General features: G+C 40.0%; 1 protein-coding gene across 2 annotated transcripts; it reads left to right on the forward strand.

Annotated features, from left to right (window-relative positions):
• The first annotated feature begins 2,382 nt into the window (after positions 1-2,382).
• AFG3L2 (AFG3 like matrix AAA peptidase subunit 2) lies at positions 2,383-26,704 on the forward strand. 2 transcript variants are annotated; one of them, XM_085052508.1, is made up of 17 exons: positions 2,383-2,581; positions 7,581-7,680; positions 8,164-8,232; positions 8,718-8,833; positions 9,884-10,036; positions 12,059-12,133; positions 13,550-13,674; positions 15,975-16,248; positions 16,792-16,929; positions 18,671-18,824; positions 19,415-19,522; positions 19,669-19,794; positions 20,843-20,953; positions 21,529-21,644; positions 22,597-22,797; positions 24,385-24,579; positions 25,698-26,704. In XM_085052508.1, exons 1-17 carry the CDS (start codon positions 2,456-2,458, stop codon positions 25,938-25,940), a joined length of 2,430 nt encoding a protein of 809 aa, XP_084908634.1. In that variant the 5' UTR covers positions 2,383-2,455; the 3' UTR covers positions 25,941-26,704. The 2 variants fall into 2 exon arrangements, with proteins under 2 accessions (XP_084908634.1, XP_084908635.1); XM_085052509.1 differs by having other exon boundaries at positions 2,384-2,581; positions 13,553-13,674.
• Positions 26,705-27,171: the final 467 nt, after the last annotated feature.

Below are 27,171 nucleotides of genomic sequence, written 5' to 3' on the forward strand. Positions count from 1 at the left end.
GCCTGGGGGCGCGGGATGGGCCGAGCTGGAGTGACCGACAGGGATCCGAGTCCAGCTGCTGGCCCTGCGCAGGACAGCCCCGAGAGTCACACCGCCTGACAGCCCCGAGAGCGTTGAATGTGATTAAGGAACTGCAGCATCTCTCTCATGAGCGAGAAAGGGGTGAGGGACCCAGGCCTGTTCAGCCTCCAGAAGACATGGCTGAGAGGGGACCTCATCGTGTATATATATATATTTAGAGTAAGGGGGGTGACAGGAGGATGGAGCCAGGCTCTTCTCAGTGGTGCCAAGCAATAGCACAAGAGGCGATGGGCAGAAACTGATGTACAGGAAGCTCCGCCTGAATATGAGGAAGAACTTGTTTACTGTGTGGGTGACCGTGCACTGGAACAGATTGCCCAGAAAGGCTGAGGAGTCTCCCTCACTGGAGATATTCAAGAACCATCTGTATGCAACACTGTACCATGTGTTCTGGGATGATCCTGGATGAGCAGGGAGGTTGGACCCGATGACCAACTGTGGTCCCTTTCCCATTTTGTTATTCAGGGATTCTGTGAGCTACCAGCATTTTGGTTTAATCAAAGCAGGAGTTTTAATTCAACACCCTAATAACAGCCATGAGGGTGACACGCAGGCAGGTACAGCATGTGCAGGGCTGTGCCCAGGGATGAAGTGATTGTTGAGGAATACATGTGGGGCTTGGTTTGCAAGCTGCAGATTGAGGCAGAGATGGAGCTCTCGGTGGGAGCCTGAGACAAGAGGCCATGAACTGCCAGCCCTTTGGTGGTGCCAGCCAGGTGAATGGACACTGGGAGACACAGCAGGAGCAAAGACTTGTGAGGAAGAGCAAGATTTGCATGTGGCTTGGACTGTGGGGATTTAAAAGCCTAGGGGTTCTTTTGTTGGGGATCCCTTTTCAGAGGCACCGGCTGGGGCTGTTTCTGTGCTACTGCACCATGAATAAATTGCTTTATGTGATGAGACATTTGAGACTCTGCCATCAGAAACCTGGGGTTGATCCAGTAAGAATACCTGGCTTGACTGTGTGAGGGGAGTCAAGTGGGGCACCTGTGGGCTCACTGGAACTGCCTGCTGGAAAGGGGCTCTGGTCCCAGCAGTGAAAGTCTCTGGCCTTGGAAATGGGATTGATAGAAAGTCTAGTGAATGGTCAGACTGGGATGTTTCCTTAACAGTGATGATGCCAAATGCCTGAATTCACCTAGAGGACTTTGCACGAACTCATTCTACAGCAAACATTGATATGAAATGCCTTACATAGTGGGGCAAAAACAGGAGACAAGTTTCCTTATTTCCCTCCTCCAGGCTTTGTAGAACATTACTGCAGGGTAAACCAAGCCTGGCAGCAAGGAAACCTGGTGATGCTGGCCAGGCTGGGCTGGGCTGGGCTGTGCCCCACTGACTCACCAGCACCCTTGACTCAGCAAAGGGATCTGGGCAAGCTGGAAAGACAGGCTGAGGCCAGCAGCATGCAGTTCAGCAAGAACAAGTGCTGGGTCCTGCACTTTGGCCACAATAACCCCATGCAGCACTACAGGTGGTGGTCAGAGTGGTTAGAAAGTGGCCCAGCGGAAAAGAACCTGGTGGTGCTGGTCAACAAAAGCTGAATGTGAGCCAGCATGTGCCCAGGTGGCCAAGAAGGCCAATGGCACCCTGGCCTGTATCAGAAACAGTGTGGCCAGCAGGACTAGGGCAAGTGATTTCCCCTGTATTCAGCACTGGTGAGAACACACCTCAAATACTGAGTTCAGTTCTGGGCCACAGTTCATAAGGACATTGAGGTGCTGGAGCGTGTCCAGAGAAAGACAACGATGCTGATGAAGGGTGTGGATCGCATGTCCTGTGAGGAGTGGCTGAGGGAGCTGAGGGTGTTCAGCCTGGAGAAAAGGAGGCTCAGGGATGACCTTATCACTCTCTACAGCTGCCTGAAAGGAGGGTGTAGCCAGGTGGGGGTCGATCTCTTCTCCCAGGCAAGCAGCGATAGGACGAGAGGACATAACCTCAAGCTGCGTTAGGGAAGGTTCAGGTTGGACGTCAGGAAGAAATTCCTCACAGAAAGGGTGATTAAATATTGGAGTGGGCTAGTCAGGGAGGCGGTGTTGTCACTGTCCCTGGAGGTGTTCAAGGAAAGCCTGGAGGCGGCACTCGGTGCCATGGTCTAGCTGAGGTGGTGGCGTTGGTCACAGGTTGCACTCGCTGCTCCCGGTGTCTTTTCTCCCCGATCTCTTCCGGGATTCTGTCACCCGCGCGCAGGGTGGGCGGGGCTCCGGTGCATGACGGTATGGGCGTGGCCGGGCAGGGCGCGTGATCCGCCGGGGGCGTGGTCTCGCTGAGGGGGCGTGGCCGGAGGGTGCCCTTCGGACGCAGAGGAAATGCACGCGGCGGCGCCGTGACGTCAGGCGCCGCGGGCCGGTGGTGACGGCGGGTCCGGGCGGCCATGGCGCACCGGTACCTGCTGCTGGCCCGGGGCGGCGGTCGCTGCCGGGGGCTGCCCGGAGCCCCGCTGCAGCAGCTGCTCTGCGGGAGGGGCCTGCTCGGGGGGACGAGGCCCTGCCTGGCTCAGGTGAGGAGAGAGCACGGGGGTCGGGGGAGGGCCGTGGTGGCGGCGGCGGGCGGCCCCGGGGCGGGGAAAGGCGCCGCGCTGCTCGGAGCCGAGGGCGCGTCTCTGCTGCCCGCGGCCTTCCGCGGTTCGTCCTTACTCCGTTCGTAGGACGCAGCCCCGGCCTGCCGGTGTCGGCCCTTCCGGGCGGCGGGGAGCGAGGGCCGGTGGATGGGCGAGCGGGCGGGCTGGCGTGCCGCGCCTCCTGGGCTGGAAGGGCAGCCGGCTGCGTGCGGGAGAGCCTGCGGGCTCCTTCGGCAGTGGGAAAGTCGTCTTGGAGAAGGAAGACGAGGCGACACCCCAGAGCTGCTGCTGCTGCTGCACCCCCTGGTATTCATAGAATCTTAAAATATTAAGAGGTTGGAAGGGATCTTAAAGATCTTCTCGTTCCAACTCCTCTGCCAGGGACGGGGACACCTCCCACTACACCAGGTTGCTCAGAGCCCCATCCAGCCTGGCCTTGAACGCTGCCAGGGCTGGGGCATCCACAGCTTCTCTGAGCAACCTGTTCCAGTGCCTCACCACCCTCACAGTAAAGAATTTCTTTTTAATGTCCAACTTAAATTCTCCTCTTTAAATTTGTACCCATTACTCCTTGTCCTGTCACTGCAACTCCTGACAAAAGAGTCCCTCTCCAGCTTCTCCGTAGACCCCCTTCAGATACTAACCTTCCCATTGGTTTCCCAGGTGCTGTGTCCCACCTAACACCAAAGTTTCTCTGTTGCTTTCTCAGGGTGAAGCTTTCTGTTAGGTGGGTTTGTGTCTGTGTGAGAGACTGAAATGTTAAAAATTAATGGCTGAGTGGTTTGTTTTGGTTGTCAGTGTGCTGGAAGAGAAGAGCCTGGTTGTTTGAATCCCAGGATTGCATGGTGCAATGGTCCCATGGATCTGCACCTACTGTTGCAGTATGAATTGATAAATGATGATGTCTGTGTGTTCATTCTCAGTAAAATGGCCTTTACTGTCAGCTATTAAAAGATGTTTATTACCCTTGTTGACAGCCCTTCCATACTGGAGGAATGACAGGCCTATGCTGCTGCTTGGGAAAAGGAAGATGCTTAATTCGTCTGTCTTTCATTGAAATCTTGAGAGGATTGCTTTGTTTTCCTGTAGCGTAGAGTGGTGAACAACCAAACCTTTATAGGTATGAAGGTTATCTCTAGGATAGTGATAACTGTGAGATGAGTACACAGAAGGATGTTAGTAGGTTTGTCCTCAGCATGAATATGTGGTTTGTTTTTAATGATGAATTTGATTTTATTTGATCAGAGCCAATAATTTAGACAATAAATCATTGTCAACAGTGCTGCTGATCTCTCAGGAAGCTAATTCTTGTTTCTTTCAATAAAACTTAATGAGTTCTTATTTGGAATCAAACTTAGGAAGGGAAGATTTTGTATTCATTCTAGCACCTGACTCTGTGTGTAGGCAGCAAAATGAGAATCTTTGTTTCATGAAAGCCATTACTTTTTAAAATCAATCTTTCTTTAAGAAGTGAGTAGTTTGGAATCGTAGAACCTTAGAAAGGCTTGGGTTGGAAGGGACTTGAAAGATCACCTCATTCTGGCCCCACACTGCCATGGGCAGGGACACCTCCTACCAGACCAGGTTCCTCAGTGCACCATCCGATCTGACCCTCAGCACTTCCAGGGTGGGGCATCCACAACTTCTCTTAGCAACCTGCTACAGTGTTTCCCTACCCTCTAGGAGTGAAGAATTTCTTCCTAATATCTAATCCAAATCTCTACTCTTAGTTTAAAAACATTTCCCCTTGTCCTATCACTATTTGCCCGTGTAGAAAGTAACTTGCATTAAGTTAAATTTCATTACCAGCTTTTTGGTTTGTGTTGTCCACCCTGACCAATATGTTCTTATATAGTATTTTGGTGGCTATTAGTTAATTAAGACTTTCAGCTTAATTTTGCTTTGATTTAAAACTTGATAATGGATTAAACTGTATACTGCCAGCTTTCTAGAATTAATGGATTGTCTATCCTTTTTGTATAGCAAAGCAAGTGGATTTTTTGTTCCTGCTTTGTGTAGCCTCAGTTTTTTTAAAAAAAGAATTGTGCTTACAAAGCTCTGTAAACTTTTTAAGTAGTTCTGCTCGTGATCTTGGGTTTATGTGGCACTCTGGACTAGTAACATTTTACGGGTTATTTTAACTCTAAAACTGACCTTTGTGTATTTTGCTTATCTAGAACTTACATTTTAAAAATGCTTGATTTTTAGGATGGTGTCACAAAGTTTGCCTGAAAGAAAAAAATCAGATCTGTTTTTTTGTTTTACATGCAGTGAAATTATTTACCCCTGTCTGGGAGACACTTGGCAAGAGTTTCCTGGTAGACTGCCCAAAACAGCATTCAGTCAAAATGTGCTCTGTTTGCTTTCTCTCTGTTTAGGCCATGGATGTGCTTATATCAGCTGAGCTTGCTGTGCCATTCCCATTGCCAGAAAAGCCAGGGACAGGCCCTGTATTAGCATCAGTATGATCAGTTTTTGTGCTGATGTTTTACAGAGGTCTCGAATATCTCCAGTGAGGGAGACTCCTCTGCCTCTCTGGGCAATCTGTTCCAGTGCTTAGTCACCCACACAGTAAAGACATTCTTCCTCCTATTCAGGTGGAGCTTCCTGTGCATCACTTTCTGCCATTGCCTCCTGTTCTATTGCTTGGCACCACTGAGAAGAGCCTGGATCCATCTTCCTCACACCCTCCCCTCAGATACTTGAAGACATTAATGAGGTCTTTTCTCAGATATCTATTCCCGAGGCAGTCAAGTGACTGAACAAGCTGTGAATTCAGTTGTTCTTTTTTCTCACAAAGCAACTTCAAAGCACTCAGCTCTGTGCATATTAACTTGACAGGTGACTGTGTGTGTTCATGGAATTTAGGATCTGTAGAGACAATCCAACAAGAAGCCAGTCTCATTATTCAGGTCTGCCTCGAAGCTCCATCTGCTTACCCTTCTATTTCCTCCACTTTAACTTAATTCTGTTGTAAACTTGTCTAGTCGAGACAGGCAGCTGGATTTGGCTTACTTAAACTTTTCTTTTAAACATGAGCAGTTGCCTTATCTTAGTTGGAGTAAAGGTTTCTGAATATTCCAGTCTCTTTGCAAATACAAAGTAATCTGAATTTGCAGAAGAATTAAGTCCCTAATTTTTGGATGTTGTAGGAGACCACTGACTTAGGAGAAAACCCAGTTGTTTCTTTGAGTTTCATCTGTTGCTGCAACATTCACTGCCTGTCTGTATTTGAACTACTGATGGTCTGTGGCAAGCTGTTTTTATTTTATTGCCCATATGGATGTATCCCACTTGTCCTAAAACTTCTTCTAGGAGCACAGATGGAATTACTTGTGTTGGAGGTCATAGTGTATTGAACCTAGTAGCTGTTCTCTACATTAGCTTCTCTCCAGACTATCTGCACTGCACATGCTTGTCATGATCAATAAAATATCTTCTTGGATTTTCAGTATCATATTTTATTCAGAGAGGCACAAAATTAATGGCTTGATGAAGCAGCCCAAGAATTCTAAGCTGAGTCTACAGCAATAGCAAGCAACAAGAATGTTTTGGTATTCTCCTTGGTTCCAGCAGGTGGAACTACACAGATGCTCGAAATAAGTCTAATGTATTTCATCATTTATTAAGGGGTGGAGGGGGAAGCTCCCAGACAAAAGATTTCAGGAGAGTTACAGCATTCAGTTAATGATTCCTAGGGTAGTTCCAGCATGCAATCCAGTATTCAAAAGTTTATTTAATATGCAAAAATAGATTTTGTTTACAGCCACTGTACCTATAACACTGAGCTTTCCTTCAGAGATGTAGTCCTAGAGGTGTTAGTCCCAGATGGATGTTTGCTGTCTTGCAAGGATACTTGAAATCATGTTTTCTGCACATGTTGCTTTTCAGTTAGTGTTGTTTGGTTTTTGCATTTTACTGTTTCTGTGGCTCTTTAGGTAAATAGCTTCCAATCAAAAATAACAGGAGACTGAGTGTCTTTATGGGGTGGAAGGGAATGGAGGCAGAAAGAAAGTCAGTCTGTAGGGAAGTCGTGGTATGGCTAGTATTTTGTTTCTTAGAAGTGTTGGAAAAGCTTATTTTTCATCAACAAAAGCTTAGTTTCCTTTCCAATGGAAGAGGTCACATTGGGATTTTATCTAAAATAAGTCCTTCTTGTAGAAATCAGGTATTATTTCTCTTGAATAAAATTGCAGTTTACTCTGTTTTAAAGTATTCAGTTTCAGTACCAAGATTTTCCTAAGAATTAAGAAGTTTAAATATTTCAATTTGCCTGATTGCACTCAAATGATGAATAACAGTAAAGAGCCTTAGAACAAGGTGCAATAGGCTTGGGTTTGTTGTGGTTTCATAACTGGATGCTTACCCACACAGGGCTTTAGATTTTCTTTTTGAACTGAGATTCTTCCTCTGTTTTGGTTCCTTAGCTGGATGTAAGTGTTGTCTGCCACATCTCTTTCTTTCGGATTCAAGCAGATCTCTTGTATTCAGAAGCTACAACTTCATAATTATTTGAAAAAAGTTGTGGACAAAATACATAATTCAGTACTGTGTGGACCATGCTTGTACAGTCACAGTTAATGTTGCACTTTAATATCATTCAGCTGGTATGATGAAATATTTCCTGTAGAAATAGTGTGTATTTAATGTTGATAGCTTGTAGTTTCCTACTTGATTTTTAATGAAGAACATTTTGTTGTGTATAAGGTGAAACTCTGTTCTTAACAAGAAGAATAAAAATTTCCTTGCTGAAGAAATTACTCATTTAAAGAATGTTTTCCATTGTTGTCTTACTTTCTGGCCCACAGCAGTTACTGTGAGGTTTGTTGTAAAGTTCCAGTTGTAAAGTAGTGTCTGACTGGCTGCAAGTCTCTGCTGGAGAGCTTAAAGATTTTTGTGGCATGTTGTTGTTACTTTATATTTCTTTTTCATCTTGCAGCTGTGTGAACAAGTTACTCCTGGAGTTACTGCTGACAGAAGCACTGTCTTGGCGAGTGTAATCGCTGCTTGCAGAAGGCTTTTCTCTCAACCTCCCAAAGGTGACTATAACTTTGATTTGTGAAATGAAGCAGACTGCTTACATACCTTGCTGAGGATTGCACTCACATGCCATTTAGGTTTATTGTCTGTGGGGATATAAGTTCTTGTACTAATCAGCCTTTACTCTTGAGATGGAACATTGGATTTATGGGATTTTTAGGAGCTATGAAAGAATAACGTGGTTTGCTCAACTTCGCACTGTACAATGGAGCTTTCTGTTTAACTAAGCTTCTCTGGCTCTGGTTAAAAGATTGCTTTACTTCAGGTTATTAAATAGATGTGGTATTCTCTTGTCAATGTGGTAGATTTATTTGTGGAGACTGGGTAGAGCTTTTCAACAAAAAGACAAAAACAAAGCTGGTTTTGCAGTCTGTATGTTACTAGCTTCTTTGCTGGTGTATACATTCAGTTTGTGACTACTGAAGTGTGACAGTAGAATTGTAAAATACAATTATGAGCTCCTTTCCTTTTTTTTTTAATAGGATTTGAAAAATATTTTCCCAATGGGAAGAAATCTAATGGAACTAAAGGTACACCTGGAGAAACAAAAGGTACAAAAAAGCTGCTTGACTTCAGTTCTTTGTGGAATGAGTATTCATTAAGTTAGATTTTGGAATAATAATTGTGAGTTTGGGTTTTAATTTTTTTTTTTTTTTTAGGGTAGATATTTCTGTACTGGATTAATTTAGAAGTGCAAATTGATATGTTTCTATTATACATTATATGAAAGGAAAATAATGTTCATCTTCTGGAATGGTATTTATTTTTATGCTTCTGTTGGAATGCTGTCCCTCAGTTATAAATTAACAGACCCCCTCTTCTGGTTGTAACTGTGTCTCTCTGCCACTTAATGGAATATATACCTGGTTTTCTATGGAAAATGCTGCTTCTCACATCATCTAATTGTTGTAGTATTGCAAATTAGTTCCTTTATCTCCTTCATTTTAAAACTAATAAAAGCTAATGTGAGATTGATATAAGATAAAAAATAGTTAAATTTTTTTTGTTTTTTTTTTTTTTGTTTTTTTTTTGTTAGAAGCAAAGCAAGCTAGTACCAGACAACCTAGTGGGACTAGCAGTGGAGGAGGTGGTGGTGGTGGAAAAAAAGGTGGCAAGAAAGAAGAAACTAACTGGTGGACCAGATTACAGAAGGTTTTGACTTTAAAATATCTTTATTTCTGTTACTGTCCTGTCTCCATAAAATAGTTTTGTATGTTTTTTGCTTTTTAGGGCCATATTCTGGTTGCCTAAATCTTGCTCAAGCCTCCTGTGCCAGGCAGTTCATAGCAACTGGCTCTAGGTGGCTCCCCACTCAGCACCTTCCGTGAATAACTGTTTTGTGCATAACTCCAGAGGCATTTACCTCTGGGTCAGGAATGTTAACGAACTTTAAGCTGTGTGAATGTGGTTGCTAGTAGTCAGTATTCTTACAGGGGAGCCTCAGACCTTTAAAGGCTTTGTGTTTTGCTTCAGAATGTCAATTTGTAAAACTTTCTGACCACACAATGCTTGTTCAAAGTAGTTTACTCCTACCTGTTCTGACCTTAATTGAATACTTATGTGAGTTTCTTTTTGAAATTTATTGCCATCACCTGTAACCCAAAGATGATAGCACCTGGCAGTACAGGAATATAAAGAATATTTTTCTGATTTTACTTGGTGTGCATATTTTTCCTCCTTGGTTTTTTTTTTTTTTTGTTTGTTTTGTTTGGGGGTTTGTTTGGTTTTTTGGGGTCTTTTTGAGGGGAGGTTGTTTGGGTTTTTGTTGTTTGGGGGTTTTTTTGTGGTTTTGTTTGTTTGGTTTTTTGGTGTTTTGTTTTTTTTTTCCCTGTTAGTTTTCTCCTTTATCTTTATTGGTCTTGCAGGTAGTCCTGGAGACCAAGGACAAGTGTTTTAGAGTGGAGGCAGAAAGGTCATGTAATGGATGGCAAATTTTTTTCTAAAAACAGTGGTTCATAGATCAAAACTGTTCAATTGCTATTTGTAAGACACTTGAAGATTTTCTGTTGCTGTATTTCCTCAGTTCTATCTGAAATTACTGAGGTGTGTTCATACAACAAAACAGACCTTTGTTTGACATTCTCTGTGGCAACCTTGAGGGCAGGGAATAGAAGCCAAAAAGAGACACCAGAATCTGTTTGCTATATGCTTATTGTATTACAGACTCTAATTGTTTTTTTTTCTTCCCTCTCCATTTCTTAGGGTGACATTCCATGGGATGTCCGGGAGTTTCGGATGTATGTAGTGGGAAGTTCTTTTTTCTGGACAATGGTTGTGTACTACTTCTTCTTCAGGGTCCCTGGGAGAGAAATCACCTGGAAAGACTTTGTCAACAGCTACCTTTCTAAAGGATTGGTGAGTGAGGAGGGGAATCGATATGAAATATCTGAGTGCTGAAGATGCTCATTTCTGCCTCCCCACTTACTCTTGTGTTTGTGTGTCTGTAGAGTGAGAATTGACTCAGAGCAATTTTTGAGGGGTGGGTGTGGTGCTCGTGTGGGTGCTGGTTTGAAGGGGCAGTGTAGCCACACTCTCTGTGGGTATGGTTTTATACTACAGGCAAGCTGGCCTAATGGTTTAAGCAGGAATGCCAGCTGCCTTTGGAAGAAGCTTGCTCCTAACCTTTCCAGTCCCATGAGTCCATTTCTCTGAAAGAAAAAGTTTTCTGCTTGTTTCATGTCTGAAATCAGTTCCTTGGGCAATCTGAGAAGCAGCAGTGAGAACAGAAAGAGGGGGTGGGGAGTGGAAGAATATCTTCATGGACAATGAATTAGTATCCCTTCAAGGACGGTAAATAAGCCTACGTTGTAAAATAGTCTCCTCTCTTTGTTTTGTCCTCTCATTTCTTCTTACCTGGAGCCACTACTGGAGCAATCAATTTTATCATTGGTATCCTATCTCTCTGTAGAACTTGGCAGCTTTCCACACTTGGAGTAATAGGCTGGTGATGCCCTGAAGTTCAGGAGATTGTGTCTTACACAGGCTTTTTCCACTTCAGGAGCCACTAGTTCTTTGCTCTGTTCCCTCCCTGCTTGTAGCTTTGCCTTCAGATTAGGAAAGCATTGGTTTGCTTAGTCTTCAGGATTTCAGACCTAGAGGGATTTTCTGCTGAACAGTGTGTTTCTTACCTTTGTTTTCTAACTGATCTCTGCACAGCTGCTCTGTATGCTTCTTGCCTTCTGCCTAGACTGTCTAACAATCAGTCTGGTTCTGAATTGGTGATTGTGTACATCTTGTGAAAAAAACCCATACTGATCAAATTTCTGAAGCAGTAAGACAGTTAACTCTGTAAAAATATTAGTTTAGTTGTTCAAAGGAGCAAAGCTGAAGCTTCCTTGTAGAAAAGCATTGTGAAAGTAGTCTGTTGCACAAAACCAAGTTCATTGTGTCTTTGTAAGATGTGGTGTGGATATTCAAATAGACTACATGTGTAGCCATCAAATGCTGCTGGTTGCCATAGTGGTGGGGAGAATACTGCCCCACTGGGGTCATGTGCTTTTCAAAACAAAGATGTTTGGGTAGTGTTGTGTCAAGTCAGGTTAGTTCTAGAGTCACTTCTTAGCTCTTGTTTTGCTACCAGAAATGCCCCATGTAGTGAGTTCAGGCAACAACCTTACTAACCTGTGTGCAGATCAGGCCCAGCTTCTAGAGCCATTGCTAGTTTTAAATGCTGTAAAGACACTGAAACCAGTTATTTTATGGAAAGAGGAAGAAAAAGTGAAAAATCTTCAGTTGACTTTGTAAAGAGACCCTGTCAGATCCAAGAAACTAACCATTGGAGGAGACTTGTAAAAAAGAGCTTAATGGTATATATCTGCTAAACCTATAGCACAGTTCTTAGGTTTAGTTCATATGGTGTGTGTTACCTCAGCTAAATACTTCTTTATCTAACTGGTGTTATTGTGTTTAATATGGTAGCACAGGAAACCCTTTCTACTAGGGAGAACAGTTTTAAGAACAAAGTTAAGCTTCCCCTCATTCTGTTCAGTTTGGTTTGTTTTGGAAGCTGCTATAAGAGTTTAGAATCATATAACTTACTGCTTTTGCTGTTTGACCCTGAGATAGTTAAGTATTGTCTAACTATTTCACTGTAATTATTTTTACTGAGGCATGCTTTGAGTTTTTCCCTTGAGAAAAGAGTATGATGTCAGTCTTTCAATCTAAATTCTGATGTGCCAATATTTCTTTGTTCCTTGCACACATAATTCCTAATGGCAAACTGTAGATTGTGGAACTGTCCTCATGGACAAGATTAATTTTATTCTCCTTACTGGAAACCAGACAGATTCACATTTGGTATCTGGAGCTCTTAGCTGTGGTGGAAGTGCAGTGACTGTACACTCTTCATGCAGGTTTTGTTCTTTTCTCCTCCTGCAGGTGGACAGACTTGAAGTGGTGAACAAGCGCTTTGTTAGAGTCATCTTTGTTCCTGGAAAATCTCCTCATGAATGGGTAAAGACTTTTAATACATGTGCATGAGACATTAAAAACAGCAAAACAGTCTTTTTAGGTAAAGTTTGAGGCAGAAAACTTGGTCTGAAGCATTAATAATTTCTTAATCTAAAACATATTTTCTGCATTACTGTTACATTATTCTACATTGTGTGTTTTTTACTTTACTGTACCAGTTGTTTTGCCATAGATACCTTAAAACTATGGCAAGTAGTTCCTTTCCAGCACTGTGCTCTTTAATACAGATACTCAAACAGGAAAAGCAAGAAATTGCTGAAGGTTCTGTATTTTTAACTGCTGTTTTCCATCTGCTCAAGAAAATCCCAGACTTAAATGCTTTGAAAGACTAAAAACTTTGCATCTCTTCTGTTCCAGACTGCTTTTAGCCAGTTACTTCAGAAAACAAAGAGAAATGTTTAATTTTGCCTCTGAAGTACTTATTTCATGGAGCTGCTTTTCTAGTAGCACAGTGAGGAACAGACTGATGCAGGTGAAAGTTCTCTAAAGAATGATACTCAGTGGCAGGGACCTATTGAAAAATAAAGTTTTAATAGAAAATGTGGAAAATTCAAAGCAACATTAGAGAAGCTTTATTAGGTTACTGCTTCTTAGGTGGTGGATCTTTTTTTAACTTTCTGAAACAAGGTCTGCAAGTCCCTCCAGAGTAAAGTGAAATCTGCAGCAATTACTTAATCAGTGGGTTTCAGTGTGGCTTATTTATACACCTACTCTTTAGCCCACATACAACCAATTGCCTTAGTTTCTCAATCAGTTAACTGCTCTGTTTTTTTCTTTTTCAATATTAGGATAAGCAGAGACAAGTCAGGCAGGTCATGGTGCAAAAGGGGTTATTTTCTTGAAAAAACAGATCTCAACACATTTTGAAAGTAATGTCTGGATTTTTGTTTCTGGTCTGTGATAAATTTCATGCCTTTTTTTGTGAAGACAGTTTACTTCAAAGCTAGTATGGATTGCAAATTTTTTTCTTAAGAAAAGCAAAAACCTTTGTTAATCAGAAGGTCTGAGACCTTCCTCTAAAACAATAAGTTGTATGACTGCTGTGTTTCCAAGTTCAGTGCTCTGTATTATTCTGACTATATAGCTCCCTTGTAAGGATCTGTTTATTACTCCCTTCTGTTTTTTCTGGAGAAAATGCCAGGATTTCCATCTGTTTAAAGTGCCCCCAAACTATTGGGTGTATCACGTCTGCAGAAGCAATGACAGATACAGTGCATTCAGGTTGCTAGGCTTCAGATTTTTTGTGTGCCTCTTACATCAGTTACACAATTGACAAGGCAACTTAAACTTGGTCCAAATCTAGCACATGCACAAGGAATTATCAGACCAGAATAAGTTGGCTTGTAGTGAAGGTGAAATAAGATTGGGCACTTGTGGTGATCTCTGCTTTTTTCCTAGCAGTACGTCTGGTTTAACATCGGTAGTGTGGACACTTTTGAACGGAATCTTGAGACTGTGCAGCAAGATCTGGGAATTGAAGTGGAGAACAGATTGCCTGTAGTCTACTCAACAGAGAGTGATGGGTAAGAAGTTGCTTTGAAAAGTCTGTGGTAAAAAATGATTGTGTTTACAGTAGAGAAGTGGGTTTATTATACATACACCTTATGCTTCACTAGGTGGCAGCATTATCAGAATAACAATCAGCTTGAGTTTGGTTTTGAGTGTTAACTGTAAGAGAAGCTGTTCAGTACTTTGTCTATGAAGAAATCCATATCCTCTTACTCTAAATACAGCTTATTACATAAATGTTTGTTTACTATAACTCCTGTCTTCATTTAAGCCCTTCCTCCCAGTGACTTTTACTGGAGCAGGAGTCAGCTAGGCACGGGAGAGCTCCAGACATGACACTCCTGTGGATTTTTGAACAGACAAATTATGTCCTAGAACTACAATATGTTGGCTGAGATATTCTGAGCATCATGTTCTGCCCAAAAATTCAGCATAAGTCCAATATTGTGGCCTTGGAAAAAAAGCAAGAAATTGGTGATGAAGTAAATCACACTGTCCTGTCTGTTAGCAGAAACTGGAAGATGCATAATGCTCTTGAAGAGCGTTATTTTGTTACGAAAAACAGTACTGATGTTAGATTTACAGCATTGTTGCTTCCCAGTTAGGGAATAACAGCTCTGATACTAGATTTATGTTCTTTGTATTAGCTTTTGACCTGGACTTCAGAAGACAGTAAAAGTGCTTCTCTGATGTATTTTTCCAAGTGGCTTAGAAGACAAACATAATCTTGTATCCCAAGAACTGGTTTCTTTTTGTTCTAAGTGAGCAGTTTAAAAATTACTCCTGCTGGTGTCTGCGAAACAGGTTTTCTACCGTCAGGAAATTCAGTTTGGGGTGTAGTAGCTCACATTACTAATGAAAATGGCTCATTTACTGCCTCTCTTGTGCTTTCCTTCTTGGTACTTTAGGATGTGTGTTTTGGTTTGGGGAAATGGAGGGGAATGTTTTGTTTATTTCTGCAGTGTGTTTTACCAGTCTGTTGCTGCCTGTTTGTCTTGGTGGCAACAGGAAAAATGGTGGCCTTAACTGGGCAGCCCTGCAACTTCAGATAGAGGTTTTTTCTTCCCTGTTCTACACACTGCCTGCCTCATTTCTCTGTTTCTGTCTAATGGAGCATGCTCTTAAGGATGGTCCATAAATAAACCTGTTGAGCCCTTGTTTAAACAAAACTGGGAAAAAGTGAGTGGTCAGGGCAGCGCAGTGCTTGTGTGAAAAGGCTGCATCTTAGCCTGAGGCTTCTCACAACAGACTGGGGCAAGTATGTCAATTCCTGTGCCTTCTTCAGCCTTGTGCAAACCTTTACTTCCTGAATCCCTCCATCTGACCACAGCCCTGGTCCTTTCCTCCTCAGTGTCTGTTCTTCAGGTATGTGCATATATACATATATACGTATATATATATGTTTTTCTGCCCCAGGAATGCCGCAGAAAACAGAAGAGAGCAGCAGCTATATATAATCAAAGTACTGCTGTTCCCTGTTGTATCAGAAACTGCTGAATAGCAGAGGAAAAAAAATACTTTTCCTCTTTACCCCAGAAATGTTGGTTATCAGTAAGGCCTGGAAATCCTGTGCTCACTTATGATGGTGCTTGTTTTCTGCATTTTATTTTGCTTAGTGTGGATAGAACGTCTTGCGAGCTGTTTGTTGAAGCTGTTCCTTTTCAGAGAAAAATCTGTACAGTGCTCAGATCCTGTGATAATGAGAACTGTGTTAGGGCTTTTGGCTTGTACAGAGCTGTGCTAGAAAGCTGGAGGACAATGGACAATGAATAATAAAGAAACACCCACACCCCAAGAAACCAAAACCTCCCCAAAAAAATCTGTAAACTTGAAAAGAAAAATGGAGACATTGAAAGAAGAAAAAAAGTAAAAAGTTGAAAGATCTGAGGGAGGAAGACTGAGTGTGTAATTTGGAGAGAAATTTCTGCCTGAATTTGTAGCATACACTGATTACATGCTGCCTAACACAACTTATTTTGAGATTATAACCATTTACGTAACTAGTCCTGTAAATTTACATTTGAAAAAACAAGCTACTTCTGTTTATTAGGTACTGCAATTTTTCTCTGTAGAATTCACCAATGTTACTTGATGTGCTTGGTTTAAAAACAAGCAACTATCAATATAACAATTTCTTCTTGGATTTATTTTTATTGTTTCCAAGCAGGAGCAGCCTGCAGAAACACAAACATTACAAGTTAATTGAGTATTAGTCCTGAATTTGTTTATGATGGAACCAGCATCTTAAACGTGCTGTTTGCAGTAATGGATTTTTATGATAGGTTTTTCTTTTTTTGTTTGTTTTTCTCCACAGATCATTTCTCCTGAGTTTGCTGCCTACAATTCTGATTATTGGTTCATTGCTGTACACATTAAGAAGAGGTCCTGCAGGCTTAGGTCGGGCAGGGCGTGGAATGGGTGGACTTTTCAGTGTTGGTGAAACCACAGCCAAAGTCCTTAAGGATGAAATTGATGTTAAATTCAAAGATGTAGCTGGCTGTGAGGAGGCCAAATTAGAAATAATGGAGTTTGTTAACTTCCTGAAAAATCCCAAACAATATGAGGATCTGGGAGCAAAAATTCCAAAGGTAAGGAATGATGACTAAGACTTCATTCTTCTACTAGTCCTCAGTATTCTAAACTGTGCTAGGATTGTTTACATATGCAGTGCTTTCCCGCTTCTTGCAATCAGAAAAAAAATAAATAGGCACTAAGTGCCAGCAGTGTGACTGTGGTGCCAGAAGACTTGCCTTGTGGAATACTTTATCTGTTCACATGGATCAAAAATGATACACATAGAGGTATCACTTCAATCTTGAAAATAGTTATTACAGAATTGCTTTTTGGCTGTGCTGGCAGAGGAGCCCACCTGATAACATACATTTCTTTTGCTTGTTTAATATGTCAGTCAAAGAAAACATTGTTCCTGTAACTCTAAAACAGCATGGCAGTGTTGCAGCTAATCTGTTTTTCCTTTTGCGTGTTTAAAGAAGGGATTAATCTTCAGTTTTTTCCTTGCACAATTTTGACCATGGTGGAAGAAAAGCCAATGGACTCAATATAATAACATGTTGTTTCATAGGCTTAATATTATGTGATCTTTGAAGAAAATATACCTGTGTCTCTTGCAGGGGGCAATTCTGACAGGTCCTCCAGGTACTGGGAAAACACTTCTGGCTAAAGCTACAGCTGGAGAAGCTAATGTGCCATTTATCACAGTCAACGGCTCAGAGTTCTTAGAGATGTTTGTTGGTGTGGGTCCAGCTCGAGTAAGTCTTTGGCCTCTGTTCTTTCAATACTGGCTTTTGAAAGGACATTGTCAGGTTTGGAAGATAAACAGTTTGATTACAGATGAAGTTTTCTTCTATGCAGGTTTCTTACAAGTGATGCCAGATGCACGTCTAAACAAAAATCATAGATGTACCTTTAATAAAAGTTACTAAGGCAGTTCACTATCTGCTTTCAGGCCATTAAGGGTGTGCCTCTTTTCAGGAGCTTAAGATCACAGAACAGCACTCTTCAAGCTCTGTCTGAAGTAAATTTACTACCTGGATCAGAAATATGTAGCTCATTTGACTACTGCTATGACAATGCCTCCTCCTGCTCTAAATCTTTCCTGTTTCTTTGAAGAACTTTATTCTCTTTGTAGTTTCAAACTCTTAGCTGTAAAGAGTTGCCTAGGACACACATACCAGCTTCTGGTTGAAATACAAGTCCAGTTACTGATTTCTGGAGATCAGGTGTTTAAAAAACACCTAATATTTTTTTGTGCTTTTCTACCTTAGCTGTCTTAAAATAGCTCAGTAAAAACACATTAAGTGGTATAAACAAGTCACTGACAGTATTTTATGGTAATAAAAATTTGGGAAACTATTAGGTATGCTAAAATAATAGTGATACTCAGACTTCTGTTGTCAATAGATACCTGAAATGCCCCAAAGCAAAGTGACTTATCCTTTCTTAAATGTACCGGTCTGTGCAGGTACTTTTACTACCCAGTCAAATCTCTTGACACAACTTTGGCTGGGAATTGAGGTTTCAACACAGTTGATTATTTCTGATGCCTATAGAAAACAACAGGAGAGAGTGCTTTACTTTCAGTTCCTATTAATTTATTAAATAAGGCAGTTGTTAGTGATGCTAAATTGATAATTTGTAAATTGGGATGTGCTACAACTAGAACTGCTTACACAGCCTTGGTTCCTTTGGTGGTTTTTTTAGTGTATATGCATTATGGAAACTTTTAGTTCCATTCCTTCTGAAAAATAGCTGTAAGATTCTGGATTTTTGTCCCTTCCCAATGAAAATATAGTCCACTTTAAGCATCTGACACTTTCCTTGTATATCATGTTTCCTCATTGTACATTTTTCCAAAAAATCTGGGTGACTTCCTGTAGCGCAGCCTACTGTCCAAAATTGGCTTCTCTTCATGTCTGTACATTTTTTGTCATCAGAGAAGCCTTCTCTAATTGCATCACTAATGTATAAAGTAGTAAAGCTCTGAACTGCATCTAATTCTCACTCAGGTCAAAATTCTTCCATTGATCTTTCATTTCCTGTTTGCTCCAGTTCGATTCCTCAGTTGTAGACCTGTGGACTCACTGAACTGGTTTTAATGAGGTCCCAGTGATACATTTGCAAGCAGAGCAACATTGCAATGTTGTATCTAAAAGTCAAGTCAGATTGTGCTGCAACTACCACAGTAGTTAGGTAAAATCTTCTTTAAAATACGAAAGTCTAAAAAAAGTTTCAGCTACTTACTCATGTCCTGGAGATTTTTTTCCAGATTTCTAGAAGTTAATTTAACTTCCAAATGAATATTTGGAATGAAATCAAGTAACTTACCATTGCCTTGAGAGCTGACTGAAGGCTTTGGAATGGTTGTTAACAGCCATTCCCAGTTAGAGGGATCCTGTTACTGTTACTGATGTGCCTCTTCCCCCTCCTCCCCACCCTCCAACTCAAAAGAGTTACAAATCAGTCTGATGCATTCTCTGTCCTTCTCTTAAGGTTAGAGACTTATTTGCTCTGGCTCGTAAGAATGCCCCGTGCATTCTCTTCATTGATGAAATAGATGCAGTAGGAAGGAAGAGAGGAAGGGGCAACTTTGGAGGACAAAGTGAACAAGAGAACACACTCAATCAGCTTTTAGTAGAAATGGATGGTGAGTATTTAATGTCTAATACTACATTATAATAATAAGCACATTGGAAAGAGCTAATATGCTTGTTCAGACCTGCTAACCAAGATTTGGATTCTAGCTTAAATCCAAATTGTGTCTGTTTCCTTGTTTTGTAAAATAAAGAATGATGACTCATTTTGCAGCAGCCTGGTGTTTTACTAAAATTCATTCAGAGAAAAAGAAATCTCATTCTGTATCTCCCAACTCTTTGTCATAGTTGATTAGGCTAAAAAATTCTTCGCATGAGACTGGTCTGTCTGTAAAAAAATACAGCTAGCCATGCTGGTTCTGCAATTTCCTGAGCAGTTATTCTATTATTGTATTTTGAAGATAAAGCAGGATTTGATATAGTACTTCACAAAGCAGAGCCCAAGGCCATTTTCTTGCTTGTTATGAAAAGCTGGACAATGCAGCAATAAATAGAAATATTTTCAGCTTTAAGATCATTTGTTTAAACTGTCAGTTCTTACGTGACCCTGTAAAGTGGACAGTCCTTTTATTTCTGGTTTTGTTTTTCTCCCCACAGAAATTATATTTACACAGGTTTTCTCTTTATCACTTTTCTTTAACAGGATTTAATACAACCACAAATGTAGTAATTTTGGCAGGTACAAACAGGCCAGATATTTTAGACCCTGCTCTGATGAGACCAGGACGCTTTGACAGGCAGATTTACATTGGTAAGTTTTATCTGCCTGTATTCTTCTGTGTTTGTAGAGTACCACTGAAGTCACTGCAGCTATTTGTGTATGTAACTTTCTTGCACATATTCAGTTTGAGTATATATGTGTGTGAAAAGTGAAACCATGTGTCTTTTATTTTAAAGGACCCCCAGATATAAAAGGAAGAGCATCCATTTTCAAAGTTCACCTTAGACCTCTGAAATTAGACACTGTCTTAAATAAAGATAACCTAGCAAGAAAGCTTGCATCACTAACACCTGGGTTTTCTGGTAAGTGACTCCTAATGCCACTATTATTCTCCATTTACTATTTAAGCTGTAGATATTTGGTTTCCCTACTAATTCTGGTTTTCTTGCACCTCGTCTTCTGGATGACATTTTATTTCATTGTATATTCCTGGCACAGCCTGAAATCCTCTTTGCCTGTTTGAGAGAGCAGGAGATTTCTGAGGGTCTTAAGTTTTGTCAGCTTCAGGCAGGGTGACACAAAAAGTCAGTTTCTTCTGTCTTCAGTACAAGCAATTGAAAGGTTTCTGATTTTTATCACTTGTGTGTGTTCTTCCTTTGTTTGTCCTTTCCTTTGTTGCATTCTTGAACACCTCTAGAGGAGGGTTTTGTGGAGTTTATGTGTATATTCTGTAATAAATTTATGTTTCTGGATATAAAACCCAAAAAACAGTGAAGAATTCAATTACTGGTCAATGCAGATTTTAATTTAATTTCATTATAAGCCAGTAATGAGAGTTCTCACATCCATGCCTAATTCAACATCTGTGGATTCTTCACTGGTTTTTGGTCTATATAAAACTGGTTTTCTGAGATTTGCTTGTTAATGTTTCTGGCAGCTACAGAGATGGTGTTTAAACTAAGTTATCTCAATAGAATTACTGCAAATGGTGCTAACAAGAAGTGGATGGCTTGAAACCAGTAATGTGAAAGGATATCTTGTAGAGATATGCCAGTATCTGAGCTATACTGAATTCACATATGTAGAAAATGTGTACAGCTAAATATATACTAGTTTGAGTATAGTCTGTTGCAGACAGAAAAGGAAGGTTGGATCTATCAAACAAGTACTTCATTAATAATAAAGTTTATTTCCTGTCTGTCTTTCTATGAGAAAAATCCTAAAGCCTGTAACTATAGTACATGTATTTAAATATATCTTAAATAATTAAGCTATTTCAAGGCACATTACCTTTAATTTTCAAGCTCAGTGAGAGCTTATAGCAAACTAGTTCTAGATAAGGTTATCTTCATGCTAAACTCAGAGAAAATTGTTGAAAATTATCAGTAATTCTGCCTTCTCTGCTTTTAGGTGCTGATATTGCTAATGTTTGTAATGAAGCTGCTTTAATTGCTGCAAGGCATCTCTCAGATGCTATAAACCAAAAGCATTTCGAGCAAGCAATTGAAAGAGTTATTGGAGGTGGGTGAATTGCATCAACTGTTTCTCAGAAATTGTAACATGACAGATAACTTCCTTTTTTTGCATGTATAGGAAGCCATACTTTGAATCTGTCCTAGTCTTCAAGGTTTTTTTTTCTCTCCTAAACACACCTGAGATTTAGAAAAGAAGTATCTTGTCTCTATTGCTGACTTCTGTAATAGAGGAAGGAGTACAAAGAAAAACTTCATGAGGACACTTCTCTAATTTCTTCAAAATGGCAAGAGGAAAAGCTGTTTGGATTTAGGAATGCTTTTAACTGATGCTAGCCTGAAATAATCTAGAAAATATTTTTAAAATGAAAATGTTTTATTTAAGTGTTTGAATATCCTTAAGAACTTATTTTAAAACTAGAAAATCTAGTGAAGGACAAGGTTACAGTGAAACCTGGAATACACAAATTTCTAAAACATGCAAGTTTGGGGTTTTTTAAAAAAGTTTTTCAATATATCATGTGCATGGCCTCTACATATTGCTTTCCATCTTTCCAAATTATGTAGAGGATTTCAGAGGAAGAAAGTGTGTTTGAAGCTATTAATCAAATTTATTTTACAAAGGTTTGGAAAAGAAAACTCAAGTACTCCAGCCAGAGGAGAAAAAGACAGTAGCATATCACGAGGCAGGGCATGCAGTTGCAGGGTGGTTTTTGGAACATGCTGACCCACTCTTAAAGGTAAGAAAGCTATTTTGAACTTGTAATGTAACAGTAGCATGGACAACATCTTTTTCTTTGTGTTTTCCCCCCTAATGTTAAGAGGATATTAAAATACATAATCTTTAAAAAGTAGTGTGTGTCAATTTTAGAGTACTTTTTTTGGTTCTTTTCTTGTACCTTTCTTAACTGTTTTCTGACTTAGCTGTTACACAGTTTGTAGTATAAATGTCTTTTAAAGTGAGAGACCTGATCTTCCCATGAGTCTGCCTACCCTGATAGCTGCTTTTTCTCTGAGGTTTTCAGTACAGATCAATGCTTTAAGTTAGTCTTAGCAGGTTACAGAGGTATACTTTAGGAATATAACTATAAAATTTTTCATTTAAAGGCTGAATTTTAGTTTCAATTTGCTTTCTTTTGGATTCACAGCTTGACAAGTTGAACATAAAGGAAAAAGCACCCCAATCTCCCAAGCTGGCTTTAAGATTTATAGTTTTGCATAGCTGTGTTTTTAATCTAATTTCAAGCTTAAAATTAATCTTATACAATTTACTGCTGGAACAAAGGTCACTAGTAAATGTGGAAACTCCTTAAACTGTTCAGAATGCTAGAGATGGAAAAATGCTATGTCTGTTACAGAGCAGATAATGCCTAACATATAACTCTCAAGGAACTGTGGATTTTAATTTAAATGGTATTTTAAAAATATCGTACAGTTTTTAAAAAAGATATGACAGTGGTCTCACCTTTCTTTTCCAGATATTCTAGTAGTTGTTATCCCAGTTTAGAGCTAGCCAGGGCTTTTAAGGATAAAACAGAATGGGGGCAAAACTGTAAACGGAAATAATGTCTGAATTAAACCTCAAGGGTGAGTATGGTGTAGGTTGTGATATTAAAAAGTAAGTCAAACTGAAGAATGCTTTATGGTTTTTAACCCTGTTTAGTTCTAGCACTCTGTTATTTTTGATTGTAGGTATCTATTATTCCACGTGGTAAAGGACTGGGTTATGCTCAGTATTTGCCCAAAGAACAGTATCTTTATACCAAAGAGCAGCTACTGGACAGAATGTGCATGACTCTGGGAGGACGTGTGTCTGAGCAAATCTTCTTTGGAAGAATTACAACTGGTGCCCAAGATGATTTGAAGAAGGTGACCCAGAGTGCATATGCTCAGGTATGGGCTTAAGTGAGACTTTTTTTCCCCTTTACTGTTTTCTTTATCTCCTACCTAACTAATATTTTGAGATGATTCAATTTCATCAGGTACTTCCCTCAAAAACCTAGATCAGAAAACACTGTACCAATAAACATTTTGGTGTTGTTTAGAGATGCTGATGACTCGAGTATTTTATTTCAGTCTCACAACAGCAGTCTGTGCATTAGGCTTTGATTACTGCCCTACATCTGCCCACAGGAACATACATGTTGCAGTTGGATCCAGTTGGATTCAATTACATGTGGAAATTGTGTACTTACTTTAAAATGGAATTTAGCACTCAGATTTAATCATATCATCCTATACTTAAGATTGTCCAGTGTGAAGATTCCATTTGGATTCTCACTTGAAATCCAGACAACCTTGTATTAAAGCAGTATTTGATGTCAGTTAAGGCTATGGGAATTAAGACATCCATTTGTGTTTGTATCATATTAACTAATGTAGATGAGTAATTTAAAATCTTATCAATGCAGTGACTCACCTACACACAGGTGTGTCATTACATTTCCTGCATCAGCACAAAAGATGTTATCTCATAAGACAAACACAAGGTGAGCAAGAGACATTTTGGAGTACACTTATCTTCCCCATCCTGCTTATCCCCAATCCCCACATACTTCCTGGTCTCAGGTGTGCTTCTTGTTGCCTCATTTCTGGAAGTAAATGTGTAATGATATCCTGTTATTTTTTAAATTTAAAATTGGACAAGAATCACTGAAGATCCCATAAAATTAAGTCTACTTATAGACTTTTGTACATGTTAACCAAAGAAAAGTATCAAACTTTTCTTAAGGAAGTACATTAAGATGCTTGGTTTTAATGATGAGATCTCTTTGAATTCTGAATACTTGTTGTCATACCGGTGTGGTTCTTGCTAGACTGAGAAGTGCTACTTTAGTAACCATCAAATTGAAAGTAGCCATGGAGTGAAGAAATAAATAGCAGTTTGAATTTGCTTCTGCCTCTGCTGGAGCAAAATGCAACTTAAAACATCCATATTTGGCAACTGGACAAGTCGGTATTTAGTACTGAGTCAAGCAAGATAAAAATTGTTTTCACATTTGTAGACGAGTGTTTTGGGATGAGGAATAGCATATGACTTTTGGAGGAAGTCTTCAAGACACTGTAGTATTTAAGTCAGCTTATCTTTATGGGTGAGTAGAATATGCTAAACTTTAGAAGTATTTTGAATTGGCAAAACACTTATATTTCTGGTAAAGGAAAAGAGTTCTACTGCTTAAGGAGGGCTGAAGTGTTTTTTGTGTAATATCTTAGTATTTAAACAGCATACCACTCACTAGTAACCACTTTGAAATGGTGGTGTGTCCTTCACTTTAATCAATAAAAAGAAATAAGTGAAAGTCAACACATGTATGTTAACTTAGGTAGACTTGAGTTTTCAGGGAAGGATTGGTTTTACAGGAAAAGATTAGGTTATAACAAAATTACTTCTTCCTTTTATTTTTGTTGGTCATATTTTACATCAACATACCCTAAAATCTTTCTGTCTCTCCTGTGTTTATTTGACTTTTTTTTCTTCAGATTGTTCAGTTTGGTATGAATGAAAAAGTGGGGCAGATTTCCTTTGATCTCCCTCGTCAAGGAGACATGGTCTTAGAGAAACCTTACAGCGAGGCAACTGCCAGGTTGATAGATGAAGAGGTGCGGTCACTAATTAACATTGCCTATGAAAGGACATTAAATCTTCTCACTGAGAAGAAAGCAGAAGTGGAGAAGGTGAGCATTACAGTATTTTTAGCCGCTAAGTTCCAGCTGGTAAGCCAAAATCTGAATTGAACTGAATTAGTGACTATGTAAGTATATGAGGAAGTTTGCTTAAAACCCATTTGTAATCTTGAGAGTGTGTCACAAGACTTAAGTAAATAAGAAAAATAAACCTCCTTTTGTGTTGGAACACCCCTGAGCATCTCACAAGCGTGATTTAACATCCCTCCCTGCTTATGTGGTCAATATTCATTTGGGAATTTGGAGGGAAGAATCTGCCTGCTAACGTAGGGTTTGGTAGATGTGATAGAAAAATAAACTTAAAAAAACCAAAGATTAAATACCAGGATCCCAATTTTTAGGGCTAAAAGAAGCTCTTGTAAGCAGGGAAGTTCATATGACTTCCTTTCTCTGAATTCCTTTTGAATGTAAATAAAAATACCTTCTTTTCTTGTGCCTTGGCTGCTTGTGATGTGCCTCACTGCAGCTGAGATTGTCCTTGTGCATCTTCTCCTTTTTCATGCCACAAAACCTGATACAGCAAAAGGATGTTTTTCTAGGATAGGCATCCAAAAGGCTTACTGACTAGAAGACAAGTTTGTATAGGTTCCATAAGTGCTGTTGTAGCAGGTCACCATCCCAAAACAGATCACTGAGGGTGGTTTGTGCTAAACAATGAGCTCACTGACCCAAGGTTGCTAACTACCCTGGTACAGTACTGACACATTGGTATTTTATGGTGCTCTTGAGCTTGTAACACAACAGCAGCCTGACTGAACCATCCCCTTTGATGGGAAGGGAACACTTGTTTTCATCTATACCTTAATGTCTTGTATCAGGAGCCTTTTGGCAGCAGTGAAAAGTTGCTGTTCTGAAGCAACAATAAAAGCAACAGTGACCCACAGTGAGGACACTTTGCCTAGTCTTAAAAGCAGGGTTAAAAATAAAATTGGATTTTTAGCTGCCTAAATGCTCAGGGGGGAGAAAAATCTTGTATTGGTGAACTCTGAACAACCTGTTTTTTCTATCAAAATTAGTCAATGCCAAATTAACTGCCTTAACAAACTTCCAAATAGGACAGCCATCTTAGGTATTTTATATGTGTGACATAACTTGTTGGGCTATTCCAGGTTGCCCTGCGACTACTGGAGAAAGAAGTGCTTGATAAAAGCGACATGCTAGACTTGCTTGGCCCAAGACCATTTGCAGAAAAATCTACTTACGAAGAATTTGTTGAAGGCACAGGAAGTTTGGATGAGGATACTTCACTACCAGAAGGCCTTAAAGACTGGAACAAAGAGCGTGAAAAAGAAAAAGAGGAGACAACAGATGAGCAGGTCGCCAGGCAGATCAAAGGAGGGATGCCATTTTAACTGTGAAGTGTGTGCTGACATTGACTTGCACTCTGGGAGAGAAACAAACTCACCTAGTTTGTACGGCAAAACAAAAAATATTTATTCAACCAAACTGTATTAGGGATGGGTGGAAGAGTGATCTCTTGGGATGAGATAAGGATGTTCTGCTTCCGATGTACGTGTGTGAGCTCATCAGTTCACTGGTAAAAGATGATCATCTTTCATTTGCCAGCTGGAGAAGCATACATGGGATTTGAGCTGCAGTGGAATGCCAGAACTGAGCCTCTTGAGCTTTGAAACAGTTCAGATTTATGCACAAACTTCGTGGCACTGGTCTTTTTTTTTTTTTCCAATGTCTGTAAGCTTACAAAAATCAAAGGGTTTTTTGATTATTTATCTAAACTGTACCTGTATGTGACCTGTTTCCAAAAAGAAAAAGAATCATACAAATTGCATTGTCAAATGTGAAAGTCTGGTCATACAAAATACTAGCTTTGCAAAGCTATCAGCTCTTTCATGTGACCCTTTCCCCTTCACCTCATTTTGATTTTAGAAACAATTTGTCTACAGAGAACTGCCATGTAAGTTGACAGTGAAACTGGACACTTGCTTAAATATCTTAAAATGTACTCATGGTTCAGTGTCTTAAATTAAGTCTGAAACTGTTTGGCTCCTGCAGTTTTACCAGTCAGTTTTTTACAGAGTTCTGTAAAATATTGAACATATGAATGTGTTGTGTAAATACAGTTTGAGTCAATAAAAACAGTACTTTTCTGAACAGAGCTTGCTGGATTTTTTGCTGGTTTCTTAGTATAGAATTCAGAACAATACAAAACTCTGTTAAAATAGGGTAGCAGGGTTGTACTCACAAATACCAGAAGTAGCAGCCAAAACCAAAAGTGACTGTCACAGTTTCCTACTGGTTTGCTTAACCTAAAGCTAGGGGGTTTTTCCCCTGCCAAGCTGAATACCGTTGTCTTAGTAATCTGCTTCTGGTTGTCTGCTGCATGCTAAGGATTCATTAGTTGGATAATTCAGCTGTTAAAAAATTAATGGCCTGTCTCCCCATCCCAGCAGAAGACAGGGAAGCATGGGTAGAGGGTGGAGTGTTGATTAAGTGGGGAAGGAAAATGAACCAAGCTTCTCTGCTGGACCAAAAATCCTTTAAGGGTAATGAGACAGAGGGCAGGTTAAAAGGATAACTACTGACTGGTTCTATCTGTATGTTGCAACATACTGGAAAGCAGTA

The sequence above is a fragment of the Lichenostomus cassidix genome, chromosome 2 (genome assembly GCF_008360975.1).
Source record: "Lichenostomus cassidix isolate B80296 chromosome 2, HeHo_3.0, whole genome shotgun sequence".
NCBI lineage: Eukaryota > Metazoa > Chordata > Aves > Passeriformes > Meliphagidae > Lichenostomus > Lichenostomus cassidix.

What these genes read in the sequence shown, in the direction of transcription:
- AFG3L2 (XM_085052508.1), top strand. Translation starts at nt 2,456, where the DNA reads ATGGCGCACCGGTACCTGCTGCTGGCCCGGGGCGGCGGTCGCTGCCGG. An exon ending in CGAGGCCCTGCCTGGCTCAG is followed by an intron (nt 2,582 to 7,580) that starts GTGAGGAGAGAG and finishes TTCATCTTGCAG; the next exon opens with CTGTGTGAACAAGTTACTCC. An exon ending in TTGGTGTGGGTCCAGCTCGA is followed by an intron (nt 16,930 to 18,670) that starts GTAAGTCTTTGG and finishes CCTTCTCTTAAG; the next exon opens with GTTAGAGACTTATTTGCTCT.